This window comes from Lynx canadensis, chromosome X, assembly GCF_007474595.2.
Source record: "Lynx canadensis isolate LIC74 chromosome X, mLynCan4.pri.v2, whole genome shotgun sequence".
Lineage (NCBI taxonomy): Eukaryota > Metazoa > Chordata > Mammalia > Carnivora > Felidae > Lynx > Lynx canadensis.
The window spans coordinates 61,629,242-61,649,747 of NC_044321.2; the positions used below are offsets into that span (position 1 = coordinate 61,629,242).

The 20,506-nt window shown below is 39.5% G+C and overlaps 1 protein-coding gene and 1 pseudogene across 2 annotated transcripts in view; both read left to right on the forward strand.

Moving 5' to 3' along the window:
- Positions 1-8,271, forward strand: part of ATP7A (ATPase copper transporting alpha) — a 190,261-nt gene extending 181,990 nt beyond the window's left edge. For both annotated transcript variants that reach the window (XM_030304920.1, XM_030304921.1), the window contains 4 exons: positions 873-1,076; positions 1,627-1,744; positions 3,915-4,017; positions 4,397-8,271. In XM_030304920.1, coding sequence (XP_030160780.1) covers positions 873-1,076; positions 1,627-1,744; positions 3,915-4,017; positions 4,397-4,673 — 702 coding nt within the window. In that variant the 3' untranslated portion in view covers positions 4,674-8,271. The remainder of the gene's footprint in view (positions 1-872; positions 1,077-1,626; positions 1,745-3,914; positions 4,018-4,396) is intronic.
- A 567-nt stretch (positions 8,272-8,838) lies between these two features.
- LOC115506803 lies at positions 8,839-19,416 on the forward strand (annotated as a pseudogene).
- Positions 19,417-20,506: the final 1,090 nt, after the last annotated feature.

Sequence of the window (20,506 nt, forward strand, 5' to 3'; positions counted from 1 at the left end):
TATAGTACACAAATCTCCTTCCTGTATATCCCAGGCGTTTTTCAAACTGCTGCTTCTATGCTGTATCTCAGTGGGGTTGTTTGTTGTGCTGTCTCTTTAAGTGGGAAGACTCAGTTTCCTATTGCCCACTGGCTCTCCCAGAGCTGAACCAGCTGATTTTTAAAATTTTTAAAATTCCAGGTTTCTAGACCCACTGATTGTAAGAACTTACAAAGCCTGGCCCCTCTGGTTCTCAAAACTCTATGAGAACCTGCCTTCCCTGTGCAGGCCCCTGTGCTCAGGGCACCTGATGTAAGGGGCTGTTCCTCTCTTCCCACTCCAGACTCACTGCACCCCTCCCTCCCACAGACTGTCCCACGAGTCCACCTGGCTCTGGACTGTATCTCCCTCTCCACACATTCCTCAACATGGCCCTTTCTCTTTACCTAACTGTGGCAGTCTGTTCTGTCAGGCCCTATGCTGTTCTCTGGATCAGCCACATCACTGTGGATGACCCAGGTTGCATCTATGGGATGAGGTTAGCCCAGGATCCCCCCACTTTTCCATCTTCCCTGGAAGTCAAACATCAATATTTTTATACATGTATAAGTATGTCCAGAATATAGCTAGAAGTGGAATTGCTGAATTAAATGATGTGTGCACTTTGATAGATGCTGCCAAATGCCCTCCAAAAACATGATAACTGTTTACACGCTCACCAAGAGTGCATATGAGAGCTGATTTCTCTATATCCTTACTATCACTAGATACTACCAATTTTTGCAATTTGGGACATCTGGTGGGTAGAAACTGATGGCTCACTATTGCTGCATTCTATTTCAGGTACTAGTAATATTTCTTGAAATGAATTGAGTTTATTTTTCCTCATGTAGGTTGGCATTACTAAGGTGTTTGCTGAAGTTCTCCCTTCTCATAAGGTTGCTAAGGTGAAGCAACTTCAGGAGGAGGGGAAACAGGTTGCAATGGTAGGAGATGGAATCAATGACTCTCCAGCTCTGGCAATGGCTAATGTTGGAATTGCCATTGGCACAGGTACAGATGTAGCCATTGAAGCAGCTGATGTGGTTTTAATAAGGGTAAGTCCTGTGGCCTGAACATTGAGGTCTGTGATACTGCTCTACCGGGTCAGGGATAGTGTCATAAAGTATATGGAATAGAACAATTCTTTCTAATTCCTGTGCTCCCAGCCATTGAGACGGAGAATTGAAGATGGGAGTATGAGAAGTCATACTAATTACTTTCAGACTTTCTCAATCCAGCAAAGCAAATGAGAATGACAAGCTTCTAAAGTAAAGAATAAGATTGGGGAATATACTTATAATAAAATTATCTTCAACAAACACTTGCTGAGATTATTTTAAGGGATATAATGCACATAGCATCATACAATGCAAGAAGTGTTTTCTAGACCCCTGAGAAAAAGTCCTGAAAAACATCTTCCAAGGCTGACTGAAATTTTTAGCAATATTTAAGATTTATAGTTAAATTATATATTTAAGATTTATAATATTTAAGATTTATTACCTACCCTAAGGTATACATCATCTGCAAAATCACAGTATCAAATACAAAAGTACTAGTTAAGTTAAAGTCTTTCACTAATATCACAAATATTTCTGTTCTCAGAATGATCTTCTGGATGTAGTGGCAAGTATTGACTTATCAAGGAAGACAGTCAAGAGGATTCGGATAAATTTTGTTTTCGCTCTAATTTATAATCTAGTTGGAATTCCCATAGCTGCTGGTATGTGACTATTAACTAGTATTGCTTTTCCTCTGAAGTCATTAGAGACCTATCATATTGGAAGCTTCAGTCTTATTACTAGTTTTGAGCTCAGTTTTTTCCTTTTCAAATTTTTATTTAAAATTCTAGTTAGTTAACCTACAGTGCAGTATTGGTTTTAGGAATAGAATTCAGTGATTCATCACGTACATACAATACCCAGTGTTGAGCTCAATTTTTATATGTAGCTTCCTGGTATGGTGAGAGGTAATATTAACATCAATAATGATAATTTCAAGCAATGTTCATCACAGCCTAAAATGTAAATGCATTCTGACAGGTTTATTTTAATTTACTTTATTTTCCCCTCCCAACTTTATATTTAAAAAAATTTCAAAGGAGCACTTGGGTGGCTCAGTCAGTTAAGCGTCTGACTCTTGGTTTCGGCTCAGGTCATGATCTCACGGCATGTGAGATTGAGCCCCATGTTGGGCTCTGCTCTGATAGCATGGGCCTGCTTGGGATTCTCTCTCTCCTTCTCTCTCTGCCCCTCACACACGCTGCCTTGCTCTCTAAATAAATAAACATTAAAAAATGTTTTGAAAAAGATTTAAAAGGTACATATAAGAAGGAAAAAAGATACAATGAAAACCTGTATAGTCTTCATTTAAATTCACCAGTTAATAATACTTTATTTACTACATTGCTTCATCTCTTTCTCCATATGCTCTCTCACATTTATTCATATTTATACTTATACTGTATTTATTTACTTATTTTTTTCTGGATAACAAATTTACTTTTAATCTCACTACTCAAACACAACTACTGTTAGCGTTTTAGTGTCTTTCCTTCCAGTCTTTTTTACTTTGCATCAGTTTTGTGTCTTGTTACATAGGTATAATTATAGCATACAGAGAATTTTTTGCTCCTCACTTAGCATTCTAATAGCCAACACGTTTGTTTTGTTTTTTCAAGTTTGGGTACCAGGAGAGAGAGAGAGAGAGAGAGAGAGAGAGAGAGAGATTGATTAAAGGAATATGACCAAAGAAAAGTAATTTAGAATTTTTAAGTAAACACTGGATAATGTCTTGTACTTAGGACTTGATAGGAGTTAGTAATAACAGAAGAGAAGTAGTTATCACTTTCTTCTTGTTCTCTCTGGTTTGAGAGCAAGAAGGACATGAAATGATGGAAGAACAATTATAAAGCTGTTTATAAACAGGGACACACAAATGCTGTTTATAAACAGGGGCACAGGGGTGCCTGGGTGGCCCAGTCAGTTAAGCAACCGACTGCAGCTCAGGTCATGATCTCACAGTCCGTGAGTTCAAGCCCCGTGTCAGGCTCAGTGCTGACAGCTCAGAGCCTGGAGCCTGCTTCGGATTCTGTGTCTCCCTCTCTCTCTCCTGCTCATGCTCTGTCTCTCTCTGTCTCAAAAATAAGTAAAAACATTAAAAAAAATTAAAAAAAATAAACAGGGGCACAAAAAGTAAAGAACAGTCCATAGAGATTAATTCATGGAACAAATGATTTTTAAAATTATGCAAGTAATATATGATGACTGTAGAAAAAGTATAAAAATATAGATAAACACATAAAAAGTTAAAAGTACAATAAGTCTATCTTATCATATAAACAAATGTTAAAATGTCTATCCAAACCAAGTGTGGTGTGGCACCTGAGTGACTTGGTTAAGTGTCAGATTCTTGATCTCAGCTCAGTCTTGATCTCAGGGTTGTGAGTTCAATCCCCACATTGGGCTCCATGCTGGGTGTGGGGCCTACTGAAAACAAACAAACAAAAGGAAACAAAACAAGTGTGGATGAGTTTGTAGAACATGAACTCATACATGATTGGTGGGATTGTGATCTGGTACAGCCACTTTGGAGAACAACTGAGGAATATCCCCCTAAAATTGAGGATGTGCCCATGTTATAATCCAACAGTTTCACATCTAGGTATGTACCTTAGAGATATTCTCAAGCACATGCACAGGTAGACATGTACAAGAATGTTCACAGAAATACCCTGCTAGTGAAAAATTGGCAGTGACATAAATCTCCACCAACAGAAGGATAAAGTGCTGAATAAATATCAAACAAGGAAATGATTTGTATATATGTATTAGAAACACATTAGTAATCTGTTTAGTACTGACTGCTCTAACTAATCCAAACTTGTTTCCTAGGAGTTTTTATGCCCATTGGTTTGGTTTTGCAGCCCTGGATGGGATCTGCTGCAATGGCTGCTTCCTCTGTTTCAGTAGTACTTTCTTCTCTCTTCCTTAAACTGTAAGTATGATGGCTTGCTCATGTTTGTATTTTATGTTCATTTTATCATCCACAGTCAGTTCTTGGTAGGTCTTATTCTTGTATGATAGGCCAAGACTATTCTTAATAATAAATGTTAGCTATATAATTATCATCTTATGTAGTCTTTACCTAGCAAGCATAAGCACTGAGTGGGGTAAAATGTAGTACATTGGCTTCTGAGAAGTAGAATTTCTGATCATGTGACCCCATACATATTTTTTTTTTTTGAGCCACTTTCCTAGCAAGGACTCCCTTTGTAGATCTTTGTACCAGGCAAATATATTTTCATTTTTGAACATAAAAAGTGTCTAGTTCACATTTGGTTATTTCAAACTAGTGTCCTTTTGCATGTGTTCAGTTATAGAAAACCAACTTATGAGAATTATGAACTGCATGCCCGAAGCCACATGGGACAGAAAAGGCCTTCGGAAATCAGCGTTCATGTTGGAATAGATGACACCTCAAGAAATTCTCCTAAACTGGGTTTGCTGGACCGGATTGTTAATTACAGCAGAGCCTCCATAAATTCACTACTGTCTGATAAACGGTCCCTAAACAGCATTGGTACCAGTGAACCTGACAAGCATTCACTTCTGGTGGGAGACTGCAGGGAAGATGATGACACCACATTGTAACAGGCCACAGAGAGTGCTACTAGCCAATGTTGTTATGCACTGACACAGCATTAGTGATGTTACCTTAACTTTTCAAAATATTGTGGAAGGATTTTATATTGGTCTCATGCCCTGATGTTAAGGATTCTATTTGCATTGCATTTGTCTAATGGCAGAAATATATTTTTTCAGAGTTAGCTCTGAACCTAGCTTTATTTAAAATGAATCTCCAGCCCTTTTGTTTTCACTAGTAACAGATAAGGTAGACCAGTGAGGTTTACAACAAGCCCTACAATTGAAGATTACTGATTGCTGCTAAAGTGATAATTTTTTTTATTTGACCAAAAAGAAAAGGCTCAAGAAAAAGGATAATTTAAAAGTTTCAAGATCTGAGAGCATGATCTTGAGGACATTCTTGAGCTCTCATCCCTGTCAGGTTGGGGAATAATGGCTTTTAAAACACTGTAAAGCATCTGGGTTTAGAAGGAAAACAGTTAGAAACTGTTTAAAAATAGATGTGCCTTATTTATTACAGGCTTTCTTCCCCCTTATTCTCCCTGCATCTTTGTCTTTGCAATTGCCCTAGTTTGTTTTTTTGTTGTTGTTCTTTCAGCTGAGCTAAGTGTAGGTGATTGATTGATAAAAATAAATGACAACTTTTCCAATATCTTTTTCCTTTCTTTATCTTGTAACCCAAAAAGACCTTAAGGATCCATAGGGTCCCTTGCTTCCTATCTTTCCATTGTTGTAAAAAAATAGATCAGATTCTTCATTCAGTGACTCTCTAGCTCTGTACAGGCTTTTAATTCACTCCTGACGAGTTCCACTCTAAATTGTTCTTAGTCTATCAGCCTCAGTCCAGAAGCCTAAAATGTTGAGCCTCTTCTACAATTAACTTTTTCGAAGATTAACACTACATCCTTGACATATACGGGTCATGTGAAATTACCTAGATTCACTAAATTTGTCCTTTTTTGGGAGAGAATACAAGACAGTAGCTGGTATATATAATTTAATAGATTTTAAATATATTTTAGTATTTTAGATGACCTCTCAAAATGACTTTAAAATAATGCTATTACACAAAGCTGCATTTACCAAAAAAACATAATAAATTTGTAATATAGAAATGAGAATTTCCCTAGGTTGTGATACCTTTTAGCCAAGTCTATACTTTTCTCTAGTTTAAAACATTTGCACTTGCTAGTAAGTGTGATTTGCAAATTCAGGGGCTGTTTTCAGTGCCATACACATTTAGAAATTCCACTCTGAGTGCCTAGGAGTTAATACACTGATCAGAGATCTAGTACTTGTATCACTATTTAAATTCCTCATTTATTGCAAGATGGATTTCAGATGCAGATTATGGAAGTGAAAATAAATAAATAAGTTCCTAATACTTTGTTCCCATTGCCATATGTAAAGCTGTTGGAACAATGCCTAGCACATAGGATTTGTATTCAGTAAATGTTATTTCTTTTCTCCCCTTGAGGTCAGTAATAAATAATTAATAATAATTTTCTTAGGGCAGAATCTAAAATCAGGTGGGATTGGGGAATGGGTTTCTTCCTCTCCTACTTCTTTTCTCTCTTCTCCTTTCATACACACACAAAAAAGTTTATAACATTGTTCCATCCTGTCTTTTCAGATTTGGAAAAAAATCTCATTTTTATCTCAACTATCTTTTTTTTTCTTTTCAAATTTTATTTAAATTCCAGTTAGGTAACATACAATGCAATATTGGTTTCAGGAGTAGAATTCAGTGATTCATCCTTTAAATGCAACACCCAGTTATCTCAAGTATCTTAAAGAGAGAATTGAAACTTGAGGAAGGTGCTATTAATCTAGAAAGGCAAACCCATTTTAATGAAATATGAATGAGTTTGTATATCTAGGCTCTTTTTTAGACCAATGCCTATGTCATCTTCCATGCTTCCACTTTGAATTTTAATATTTGTTTTTTATTTTAATTCTAGTGGTCTGTCATACCACAATTTGTTCTTCTAGAAGAAACAGCCAATATGATAAATGTATAATAGACTTTTGGAAAAAGAAGCACCTTTCTCTCTTTCTCCCTTACTCTTTTCTGTGTCTCTGAAACCTTGAACATAGACAGTTACTACTTTTATTATTATGTGTGTTTTTGAGTTGTCCTTTTGTCCCCCACTTGCCAAAGGACCCACATGACCTAAGATAGCAAGAAGAGCAACCTATAGTCTGGGAAAAATCAAGAATTTAATTTCACCTCTTACTATCAGAACAGAAAACATGTTGTTTAGAAAGAATCCTATTTTAAGTATCTGTAGTATCTTTGAATTCCCTACCATAAGTCTCTTTTGTAATCCTGAACTCCTATTAGCTTCATAGAGCAGCTGTATTCACAGGAGAGATGATCTAGGAACAGGATCAAAAACATTGCTTTCAGTTAGTAACTAGCTTTAAGTAACCAGTTACTTGTGAGAACAAATGTTATAAATGTAGATGTGTGTATGTGTTTCTCTGTTTATATACACACATATGTACGCACATATTTACAATATAGAGGAAAATGGGTTTATATTTGAATTTGATGTTTGAATATTTGAAATTCCTTATATGTTGTTCCTTTATCACTCTTCTGTATTCACTCAGCACCCATGCCCTCAGTCTGAAGATAACAAGGATGTTTTGATATCCAGTGCTGGTTCTGATTCAACTATGGGGCACCTTTTATCTTAAATATCCAAAGATGCCTTTTGAATTTCAAAGGTTAAAAACACAGCTAGAATATTTAATGTTATAGTCTAAAGAAGTATGGTGGTCAGTGGTGAAAATAGAAATGATATTTTTCCTAGTTTAGTATCAGCATTTTAGAGTGTTAAATTTGATGCCTTGTGAACAAAAAATTTTATACTGTGCTTTAACTTTTTAAAAGCTTGTTTCTTTTTTCAGATGTATTCTTTGTTCAGAATGCTTAAAATAGCACTATAGACAGGATGTTTCCAAAAATTTAAGTGTGCGTATCTTTTATGTACACAGCTTAAATCAAGAATACATGTTTTTGAGAATTTTTCTCCATTACTTGTGAATCTGCTTTAAAATTATTTTTTCCTGATATTTATTTTACTCTATTTTGTTACTTTCTTTGGGTGAGGCATCTGGTTATTGGTTATTTTAATAAGAATAAAAACATTCCTGCAATCACTCCCGTTGGATTTTTGGTTCTTTTCTATATTTAAAATATGTAATCAAATATAAACAATATAGATTCATGCCAAATTATTAGCTGTTTTTAGACTGTTTCTGTAGTCCCTCTGAAAATTTATCTGGTATGAATAACCAGATAAAGCACAAAAGCATGAACTCTTGTTCTTCAGTTAAAGAGCTTCTGTAATAGCATTGATAATAGATGCCTTTTGTAGCCAAAACCAGGCGTCTCGACCTTATGTTTTCAGTTAAATGTTTAACTGAACATTGTTAAACATTGTTTGGTACCCAAAACAGCAGTGGGCAGTGTTGTGCAATAATTATCTGTCATCAAGATATTCAGTAGTTTGTTTTTCCATAAGCATGTAATTGATCATATTTCTGCCAAGGATGTGCCTTCAAATTTGTAATTATAGTATTGTAGAAAAATGTCTTTTTGTCAGTGTCTCTTTTGTTAAACCATTCAATCTTCTGCCAGCAGTTCCAAACTACCCTGTGTTTTTACTTAATTTTTTGACTGTTAATCAGTGATGGGGCAGGATTGGAGACAAGACTACCCATTTGCTAAGAGAGGGAGGGAAGAAAAGTGTTTTCCTTTAGTGCCATTCCACCTGCTGTATCATTTCATGAGGATGAGAAACAGAGGAATGTAATTGTCCTCATTTCCTTTGTAGTCTCTAATACATTCTTGATAGATCATCTACCCCAGATGAGCTTAATAGAGGCAAGAGGTTTCCTTGCATTTGGGTGGCCCTATACAGTGTTTGAGGATCCTACCCAAAATATATTCCCATACCAAACACTTTTGTGGGTTAAGGAAAGAGTTTTAAACTTATTGTAAGGAAAAACTCCTTTTTATTTCTCTCCCCCAATCTTGAGAGTATTCAGTTTGGTGAGATAATATTGGAAATAGAAACATAAGATTAAAATCTCTGAACTGTCCCCTTAGCTGGTTGGACTTCCTCTTCTATTGGTGTCTTAACACTAACCTCTAAGAAGGATGTGCAGTTATAGCAACATCAGAGGTGAGGTCTCAAAACTTTTCAGATAATAAAACAAAGCAAAGCAAAATACCAGAAAACCTTCCTGTTGGGGAATGCTTTTTATGTTAAGGCATTAAAGGCCCTCCTAAAATTCAGAGACAAGAGGGGTAGAGCTGTGTCTGTCACAAATTTTACCTAAGGACAGCGAACCTTACTTGCTTAATAGCTTCCTCTTTGTAGATGTGACCACTACTTGTGGAGATGAATTACAAGTGAGGGATGAAAGGCAAGACTCAAGGACAAAGTTTAAGTGAAGATGCTGCTATAAATAGGATCTCATACAATTTAAGAAATCTGAGAGCCCCCTTACAGTCTCCTCTCTAGAAAAATTTGAAATAGGTTGTGTAGTCTTTCACATAATGTATCTATTGCCCTCAAGTGGCCCCAGCTTTTCATTGTTAGCACCCTGCCCCACGCTCTCAGACCTGTTGATAAACTGAAGGGCTGTCATTACTTCAACATTACTTGCTTCATTCACCTCACCCAATCAAAACTTTTTATTTCTTCATCGCAGTGTTTATCACCAAGTAATAGGGGAAAAACCGAGATTAACTCCATCCATCCTGAAATGCCAATGACCTTTAAATATGGCCAGAAGTATTTGCAATTATTTGGAAAGAATATTTTTAATCCAAATAACTTAATTGAAAAACATCTGGCCTTGTGGAAGAGGTTGTTTTGGGGAAAGTAGATAGACCCCAGGATCAACTTTCCTCAGCTCTTCTTGCTTCTTGCAGCTTTTTACCTTACACTTTTCCATCCACCATTTCTTTAACATCATATCCCCATTGTGATGGGAAGAGCACTGAATTTGGAGCCCACAGGACCTATTTGCAAATCCCAGTTCTGCCACTTACCCACCTGGGTGACTGTTAGTTTCCTCTGTTGCTGTAACAAATTACAGCAAACTGGTGTCTTTTTAAAAAATGTTTAGATAACATTTACTCATTTTTGAGAGAGAGAGACAGAGTGCGAGCAGGTGAGGGCAGAGAGAGGGATACAGAATCCAAAGCAGGCTCCAGGCTCTGAGCTATCAGCACAGAGCCCGACACGGGGCTCGAACTCATGAACCATGAGACCATGACCTGAGCTGAAGTTGGCCACTCAACTGACTGAGCCACCCAGGCACCCCTAAAGTAATCTGATTTTCTCAGAAGTAATCACTTGGAGTCAGGAAATGTAATCATTTGAGACTAAGAAGAAAAGTTAAGGTACTTAAAAGCAGTTTCTATCTCCAAGAGCTCTATTTATCGAGTGTCTTTAACCAATGATTTAAGTTGATGTTAGACCACTAAAAGATTTACTTGATGTTTATTTTTGCCTTTTCTTTTTTATTTATTTATTTATTTTATTTTATTTTATTTTTTTTATATATATGAAATTTATTGACAAATTGGTTTCCATACAACACCCAGTGCTCATCCCAAAAGGTGCCCTCCTCAATACCCATCACCCACCCTCCCCTCCCTCCACCCCCCATCAACCTCAGTTTGTTCTCAGTTTTTAACAGTCTCTTATGCTTTGGCTCTCTCCCACTCTAATGTCCTTTTTTTTTTTTTTTTTTTTTCTTCCCCACCCCCATGGGTTTCCTGTTAAGTTTCTCAGGATCCACATAAGAGTGAAACCATATGGTATCTGTCTTTTCTCTGTATGGCTTATTTCACTTAGCATCACACTCCTCAGTTCCATCCACGTTGCTACAAAAGGCCATATTTCATTTTTTCTCATTGCCACGTAGTACTCATTGTGTATATAAACCACAATTTCTTTATCCATTCATCAGTTGATGGACATTTAGGCTCTTTCCATAATTGGCTATTGTTGAGAGTGCTGCTATGAACATTGGGGTACAAGTGCCCCTATGCATCAGCATTCTTGTATCCCTTGGGTAAATTCCTAGCAGTGCTATTGCTGGGTCATAGGGTAGGTCTATTTTTAATTTTCTGAGGAACCTCCACACTGCTTCCAGAGCGGCTGCACCAATTTGCATTCCCACACAACAGTGCAAGAGGGTTCCCGTTTCTCCACATCCTCTCCAGCATCTATAGTCTCCTGATTTGTTCATTTTGGCCACTCTGACTGGCGTGAGGTGATACCTGAGTGTGGTTTTGATTTGTATTTCCCTGATAAGGAGCGACGCTGAACATCTTTTCATGTGCCTGTTGGCCATCTGGATGTCTTCTTTATTTTTTTTATTTTTTTATTTTTATGAAATTTATTGACAAATTGGTTTCCATACAACACCCAGTGCTCATCCCAAAAGGTGCCCTCCTCAATACCCATCACCCACCCTCCCCCTGCTCCCACCCCCATCAAACCCTCAGTTTGTTCTCAGTTTTTAACAGTCTCTTATGCTTTGGCTCTCTCCCACTCTAACCTCTTTTTTTTTTTTTTTCGTCCCCTCCCCCATGGGTTCCTGTTAAGTTTCTCAGGATCCACATAAGAGTGAAACCATATGGTATCTGTCTTTCTCTGTATGGCTTATTTCACTTAGCATTACACTCTCCAGTTCCATCCACGTTGCTACAAAGGGCCATATTTCATTTTTTCTCATTGCCACATAGTACTCCATTGTGTATATATACCACAATTTCTTTATCCATTCATCAGTTGATGGACATTTAGGCTCTTTCCATAATTTGGCTATTGTTGAGAGTGCTGCTATGAACATTGGGGTACAAGTGCCCCTATGCATCAGTACTCCTGTATCCCTTGGATAAATTCCTAGCAGTGCTATTGCTGGGTCATAGGGTAGGTCTATTTTTAATTTTCTGAGGAACCTCCACACTGCTTTCCAGAGCGGCTGCACCAATTTGCATTCCCACCAACAGTGCAAGAGGGTTCCCGTTTCTCCACATCCTCTCCAGCATCTATAGTCTCCTGATTTGTTCATTTTGGCCACTCTGACTGGCGTGAGGTGATACCTGAGTGTGGTTTTGATTTGTATTTCCCTGATAAGGAGCGACGCTGAACATCTTTTCATGTGCCTGTTGGCCATCTGGATGTCTTCTTTAGAGAAGTGTCTATTCATGTTTTCTGCCCATTTCTTCACTGGGTTCTTTGTTTTTCGGGTGTGGAGTTTGGTGAGCTCTTTATAGATTTTAGATACTAGCCCTTTGTCCGATATGTCATTTGCAAATATCTTTTCCCATTCCGTTGGTTGCCTTTTAGTTTTGTTGGTTGTTTCCTTTGCTGTGCAGAAGCTTTTTGTCTTCATAAGGTCCCAGTAATTCACTTTTGCTTTTAATTCCCTTGCCTTTGGGGATGTGTCGAGTAAGAGATTGCTACGGCTGAGGTCAGAGAGGTCTTTTCCTGCTTTCTCCTCTAAGGTTTTGATGGTTTCCTGTCTCACATTTAGGTCCTTTATCCATTTTGAGTTTATTTTTGTAAATGGTGTGAGAAAGTGGTCTAGTTTCAACCTTCTGCATGTTGCTGTCCAGTTCTCCCAGCACCATTTGTTAAAGAGGCTGTCTTTTTTCCATTGGATGTTCTTTCCTGCTTTGTCAAAGATGAGTTGGCCATACGTTTGTGGGTCTAGTTCTGGGGTTTCTATTCTATTCCATTGGTCTGTGTGTCTGTTTTTGTGCCAATACCATGCTGTCTTGATGATGACAGCTTTGTAGTAGAGGCTAAAGTCTGGGATTGTGATGCCTCCTGCTTTGGTCTTCTTCAAAATTCCTTTGGCTATTCGGGGCCTTTTGTGGTTCCATATGAATTTTAGGATTGCTTGTTCTAATTTCGAGAAGAATGCTGGTGCAATTTTGATTGGGATTGCATTGAATGTGTAGATAGCTTTGGGTAGTATTGACATTTTGACAATATTTATTTTTCCAATCCATGAGCAGGGAATGTCTTTCCATTTCTTTAAATCTTCTTCAATTACCTTCATAAGCTTTCTATAGTTTTCAGCATACAGATCCTTTACATCTTGGTTAGATTTATTCCTAGGTATTTTATGCTTCTTGGTGCAATTGTGAATGGGATCAGTTTCTTTATTTGTCTTTCTGTTGCTTCATTGTTAGTGTATAAGAATGCAACTGATTTCTGTACATTGATTTTGTATCCTGCAACTTTGCTGAATTCATGTATCAGTTCTAGCAGACTTTTGGTGGAGTCTATCGGATTTTCCATGTATAATATCATGTCATCTGCAAAAGCGAAAGCTTGACTTCATCTTTGCCAATTTTGATGCCTTTGATTTCCTTTTGTTGTCTGATTGCTGATGCCAGAACTTCCAGCACTATGTTAAATAACAGCGGTGAGAGTGGACATCCCTGTCGTGTTCCTGATCTCAGGGAAAAAGCTCTCAGTTTTTCCCCGTTGAGGATGATGTTAGCTGTGGGCTTTTCATAAATGGCTTTGATGATGTTTAAGTATGTTCCTTCTATCCCGACTTTCTCAAGGGTTTTTATTAAGAAAGGGTGCTGGATTTTGTCAAAGGCCTTTTCTGCATCGATTGACAGGATCATATGGTTCTTCTCTTTTTTTTGTTAATGTGATGTATCACGTTGATTGATTTGCGAATGTTGAACCAGCCCTGCATCCCAGGAATGAATCCCACTTGATCATGGTGAATAATTCTTTTATATGCCGTTGAATTCGATTTGCTAGTATCTTATTGAGAATTTTTGCATCCATATTCATCAGGGATATTGGCCTGTAGTTCTCTTTTTTTACTGGGTCTGTCTGGTTTAGGAATCAAAGTAATACTGGCTTCATAGAATGAGTCTGGAAGTTTTCCTTCCCTTTCTATTTCTTGGAATAGCTTGAGAAGGATAGGTATTATCTCTGCTTTAAACGTCTGGTAGAACTCCCCTGGGAAGCCATCTGGTCCTGGACTCTTATTTGTTGGGAGATTTTTGATAACCGATTCAATTTCTTCGCTGGTTATGGGTCTGTTCAAGCTTTCTATTTCCTCCTGATTGAGTTTTGGAAGAGTGTGGGTGTTCAGGAATTTGTCCATTTCTTCCAGGTTGTCCAATTTGTTGGCATATAATTTTTCATAGTATTCCCTGATAATTGTTTGTATCTCTGAGTGATTGGTTGTAATAATTCCATTTTCATTCGTGATTTTATCTATTTGGGTCATCTCCCTTTTCTTTTTGAGAAGCCTGGCTAGAGGTTTGTCAATTTTGTTTATTTTTTCAAAAAACCAACTCTTGGTTTCGTTGATCTGCTCTACAGTTTTTTTAGATTCTATATTGTTTATTTCTGCTATGATCTTTATTATTTCTCTTCTTCTGCTGGGTTTAGGCTGCCTTTGCTGTTCTGCTTCTATTTCCTTTAGGTGTGCTGTTAGATTTTGTATTTGGGATTTTTCTTGTTTCTTGAGATAGGCCTGGATTGCAATGTATTTTCCTCTCAGGACTGCCTTCGCTGCGTCCCAAAGCGTTTGGATTGTTGTCTTTTCATTTTCGTTTGTTTCCATATATTTTTTGATTTCTTCTCTAATTGCCTGGTTGACCCACTCATTCGTTAGTAGGGTGTTCTTTAACCTCCATGCTTTTGGAGGTTTTCCAGACTTTTTCCTGTGGTTGATTTCAAGCTTCATAGCATTGTGGTCTGAAAGTATGCATGGTATAATTTCAATTCTTGTAAACTTATGAAGGGCTGTTTTGTGACCCAGTATATGATCTATCTTGGAGAATGTTCCATGTGCACTCAAGAAGAAAGTATATTCTGTTGCTTTGGGATGCAGAGTTCTAAATATATCTGTCAAGTCCATCTGATCCAGTGTCTCATTCAGGGCCCTTGTTTCTTTATTGACCGTGTGTCTAGATGATCTATCCATTTCTGTAAGTGGGGTGTTAAAGTCCCCAGCAATTACCACATTCTTATCAATAAGGTTGCTTATGTTTATGAGTAATTGTTTTATATATTTGGGGGCTCCGGTATTCGGCGCATAGACATTTATAATTGTTAGCTCTTCCTGATGGATAGACCCTGTAACTATTATATAATGTCCTTCTTCATCTCTTGTTACAGCCTTTAATTTAAAGTCTAGTTTGTCTGATATAAGTATGGCTACTCCAGCTTTCTTTTGGCTTCCAGTAGCATGATAAATAGTTCTCCATCCCCTCACTCTGAATCTAAAGGTGTCCTCAGGTCTAAAATGAGTCTCTTGTAGACAGCAAATAGATGGGTCTTGTTTTTTTATCCATTCTGATACCCTATGTCTTTTGGTTGGCGCATTTAATCCATTTACATTCAGTGTTATTATAGAAAGATACGGGTTTAGAGTCATTGTGATGTCTGTATGTTTTATGCTTGTAGTGATGTCTCTGGTACTTTGTCTCACAGGGTCCCCCTTAGGATCTCTTGTAGGGCTGGTTTAGTGGTGACAAATTCCTTCAGTTTTTGTTTGTTTGGGAAGACCTTTATCTCTTCTTCTATTCTAAATGACAGACTTGCTGGATAAAGGATTCTCGGCTGCATATTTTTTGTCTAGCACCCTGAAAATCTCGTGCCAATTCTTTCTGGCCTGCCAAGTTTCAAAAGAGAGATCAGTCACGAGTCTTATAGGTCTCCCTTTATATGTGAGGGCACGTTTACCCCTTGCTGCTTTCAGAATTTTCTCTTGATCCTTGTATTTTGCCAGTTTCACTATGATATGTCGTGCAGAAGATCGATTCAAGTTAAGTCTGAAGGGAGTTCTTTGTGCCTCTGGATTTCAATGCCTTTTTTCCTTCCCCAGTTCAGGGAAGTTCTCAGCTATAATTTCTTCAAGTACCCCTTCAGCACCTTTCCCTCTCTCTTCCTCCTCTGGGATACCAATTATGCGTATATTATTTCTTTTTAGTGTATCACTTAGTTCTCTAATTTTCCCCTCATACTCCTGGATTTTTTATCTCCCTTTTTCTCAGCTTCCTCTTTTTCCATAACTTTATCTTCTAGTTCACCTATTCTCTCCTCTGCCTCTTCCATCCGAACCGTGGTGGTTTGCATTTTGTTTTGCATTTCATTTAAAGCGTTTTTCAGCTCCTCGTGACTGTTCCTTAGTCCCTTGATCTCTGTAGCAAGAGATTCTCTGCTGTCCTGTATGCTGTTTTCCAGCCCAGCGATTAATTTTATGACTATTATTCTAAATTCACTTTCTGTTATATTATTTAAATCCTTTTTGATCAGCTCATTAGCTGTTGTTATTTCCTGGAGATTCTTCTGAGGGGAATTCTTCCGCTTGGTCATTTGGATAGTCCCTGGAGTGGTGAGGGCCTGCAGGGCACTTCCCCTGTGCTGTGGTGTATAACTGGAGTTGGTGGGCGGGCCGCAGTCGGACCTGATGTCTGCCCCCAGCCCACCGCTGGGGCCACAGTCAGACTGGTGTGTGCCTTCTCTTCCCCTCTCCTAGGGGCGGGATTCACTGTGGGTGGGTGCCCGTCTGGGCTACTTGCACACTGCCAGGCTTGTGATGCTGGGGATCTGGCGTATTAGCTGGGGTGGGAAGGCAAGGTGCACGGCGGCGGGGGGGGCAGGCTTAGCTCGCTTCTCCTTAGGTGATCCACTTCAGGAGGGGCCCTGTGGCAGCCGGAGGGAGTCAGATCCGCTGCCGGAGGTTTGGCTCCGCAGAAGCACAGAGTTGGGTGTTTGCGCGGAGCGAGCAATTTCCCTGGCCGGAAACGGTTCCCTTTGGGATTTTGGCTGGGGGATGGGCGGGGGAGATGGCGCTGGCGAGCGCCTTTGTTCCCCGCCAAACTGAGCTCTGTTGTCCGGGGGCTCCGCAGCTCACCCTCCCTTTGTCCTCCAGCCTTCCCGCTTTCCGAGCAGAGCTGTTAACTTATGACCTCCCAGACGCTAAGTCGCGCTTGCTGTCGGAACACAGTCCGTCAGGCCCCTCCGCTTTTGCAAGCCGGACTCGGGGGCTCTGCTTGGCTGGCGAGCCGCCCCTCCGCCCCGGCTCCCTCCCGCCAGTCCGTGGAGCGCGCACCGCCTCGCCGCCCTTCCTACCCTCTTCCGTGGGCCTCTCGTCTGCACTTGGGTCTGGTGACTCCGTTCTGCTAATCCTCTGGCGGTTTTCTGGGTTATTTAGGCAGGTGTGGGTGGAATCTAAGTGATCAGCAGGACGCGCGGTGAGCCCAGCGTCCTCCTACGCCGCCATCTTCCCAGAATTCCCTATTTTTGCCTTTTCTGAAGCATATGTGCTTCTCCTTATCTCTTAGGGTATGATACACTGATTCTCCACATTTACATGTTACTCAGTGAACAAATACATAAGAAAGTATGATACACTCCTATAATTTATACCAGCGTAGTATTTCCATGGGCTTTGAAGGTGCTGTAGTCCTTCCTTATATTTGCCCTTAAAATGAACCCTCAGGTTCCCCCAAGGTTTTGGCTTTATTTGTCTGTCTTTGAAACTACATTTTCTTTTGTTGCCATCATATCTGCTTATGTTGTGTTTTTCATACCTTCCACCTCTCTAAAAGTCATTACCTGAGCCTTTGTTATCACTTTTGACTGTGCTGCATTTAGCTAAATTTCTAAGTTTCTGATTCTTGCAAGTTTGTGGAAGCAAAGGATTCTTTAACCCACATCAGCCTTGACCTAAGTGTACCACTTTAGGGGGGCCTAGGTAGTTCAATTGGTTAAGCATATAACTCTTGATTTCAGCTCAGTTCATGCTCTCATGGTTCATGAGTTTGAGCCCTGTGTTAGGCTCTGCATGGGGATTCTCTGTCTCCCTCTGTGTCCCTCCCCTGCTTGCTCTCTCTCAAAAAAAAATATTAAAAAAAATAAGTGTACCACTTAAAGTTTATGATCTGGAGCTCCTGGTCTGGCAAGCCGTGAAAATGCCAATAAATGTTTTAAAATAAAGCTTGTATTTATTTTTTAATGTTTTTTTGAAGTTTATTTATTTTGAGAGAGAGAGAGAGAGCAAGTGGGGAGGGGCAGAGAGACAGGCAGAGAGAGAATTCCAAGCAGGCTGTGCAACGTCAGTGCAGAGCCTGATGCGGGGCTCGAACTCATGAACCCATGAGGTCAGGACCTGAGCTGAAGCCAAGAGTCAGAGCTTAACTGATTGAGCCACTCAGGTGCTCCTGAAGCTTTTATTTAAACATCTATTTTGTTCAACCTTGAAGTTTTACTAATAAGCTAAAGAATAAATGGCCAATGCCAATGAATATTTGGGCTTCAGTGTAGCAATGACAGCAGGTAGCCAGTGCCAGAAACAGAAGACTGGCCCAGCAGATGGAGAATAGACCCTCTGCGCAAGCAGCATTAAAACTTAAGCAGAGGGGCGCCTGGGTGACTCAGTCTGCTAAGCGTCCAACTTCAGCTCAGGTCATGATCTTGCAGTTCATGAGTTTGAGCCCCTTGTCGGGCTCTGTGCTGACAGCTCAGAGCCTGGAGCCTGCTTTGGATTCTGTGTCTCCCTCTCTCTCTGCCCCTCCTCTACTCAGGTGCTCTCGCTCTCTCTCTCTCTCTTTCCTCTCTCAAAAATAAATGAACATTAAAAAAGTTAAAAAAACTTAAGCAGAAGACCTTAAATCAGCATCTGGATAAAAGTAATATCCAGGCATGGTTAGGTCGACATATAGGGGCCTTGGCCAGGGAGGAATTGGAGAACAAAGCCTGCCCATACTCCAGAGAGGCGTACCCAGAGGAGGACTATGTGGGGGACTTTCCACAGAACCCTGCTTAGTGGGAGGGTGGGGGATGTCGCTCTGAGGTTAAAACCTGCTCCAGGTGGGAGAGCTGTAGCTCCCCAAATGGGTTTAAGAAGATGTGGTGTTCAAGGTCATGGAAGTCCTGGGAGAGGCCTAGGGCATGGAGCTATGGGTCATGGTGAAATTGGTTATAGAGGTCAGGGTATGATGAGTTGGGGAAGAGGGAGCTTTGAATGCTGAGGTGGAGGCTGTGGGCCAGGGAGAGGTACCCTCATTCACCCTGTACTGACCTGGGAGCAGCTGGACAACCAGTGGGATACATACATGTTGAAAATGAAAGGACACCTGGATGCCAAGTTGGATGCCTACATAGCACAAAAAGATCCCAAAACCAATGACTGAAACCTGCCCACCCTCCTGGGAGAGACTCTTGTTCAAAAGTCACCACATCTGTAAGTAACTTTGAGATAACAGATGGAGAAGAAACCTGATTGATGATAGAAGGACTTACTACAATAGGCTATGGACTTACTTTCTCCAATTTGTGCCTTTAGTGTGTGCCTTTTACTTTTTTGATACTGTGTTGTATGAAACCATTTTTTGCTCTGACTTAGGTTTTCTTGTGTCTGGTTTTTTTTCCCTCATTGCTCTTTTCTTTGAATGTGAATGTGGTATCCTTTTGGCTAGGACACCCTCTTCCCATCTCTGCCTGCCTTCACCTGTCATATGCTCTGATGTTCTAACATTTCCTCTCTTCATTTCTGTGTCCCCATGAAAATGCCCCAGAAGGAGCCGATCAGTGTTCTTTCTTAATGGCTAGGTTTCTGAGAAACGGTTCTGTTCTACATCATCTTTAATAACCTCTTAGAAATGTTTAGAAAATCTGGAGCTCAAAAATGAATTCTCCACATTGGTATTTTAGTGTAGTAAATTGGGAGCACTGACAATAGCTGCAGGGCCACATAACAGGTTATATGAGGTAGTACCTCTGATTTGATTAAGCTACTTCCGTGTACATTGACACCATGTAATGATTGTGCTGGTTTGGGTATGTACATGTTCTACCCTGGAATGAGATGTATAAACTTTCCTCTTGCTTTGTATCATGTCCAGAGAGTTACTGTTGAGATGGCTTACACCTACACTAGAGAGGAAATAGCCATTTGGTTTGGCAGATGTTTCAGAAGAGAAGGGGATAGAATGTTGGCAGGTATCTGATGGGAGTGGTCAGAAGATACCCATGCTGAAATGCTGTTATCCTTATGTTTATCACCAAAACCAATCTTGGATTCTCCATTCATTGGCTTTGTTTGACCCTCTTTTTTTATTTCCCTTGAGGTTTAATTAAGTTCAACCATACTCTGTCAACTGTTCCAGTTTTCAGTGGAATCTTGTATTTCTGGTTCATTATAACAAGAAATCATTCTCAAAACAACAACAAACCCCATACTTTGACCCTGTTCTTTAAAGACCATGTGGTGACACCTTCACTGTCTGTGAATTTTGTGGGAAAGAAGTCAAGACTTGGCCATCTGCTTTGCTCATCCCTGTTACTAGGAGAAGTTATCACAGTACCATAAGCAAATCAATCCTAAATCTGTTTCTCCTTCCTCCCTACCTCCTCCCTCCAGGTATTCTCCAGTAGCACTGACTGGGAAATTGGATGGCTTCACATCAGACCCAGAAGAAATGGGAGATAGTTGTGAATTGATTTAAGAAAATAATCTAAAAAAAATATAATTCCTTTTTTAATTGTAGGGAGATGATAAAGTACATAAAAGTAAATGTTACTTCCTTGTAGAATATATTTCATTGGTTTAGGCTGTGTTTGGGTTGGAGGAGCTTGGTGTCAATCAGAATGTCCAGATCAGCATTATGGTATATTTGCTCACAAAAATAGCACTTAATGGCACCATGAATTTATTCCCATAAATTACTTGTATGATGAGATAGAGTATGTCTTTAATCTTGTCCCTTCTTGCTGCTCAGTTTGGGAGAACTGATCACAAAATGGGTTTCT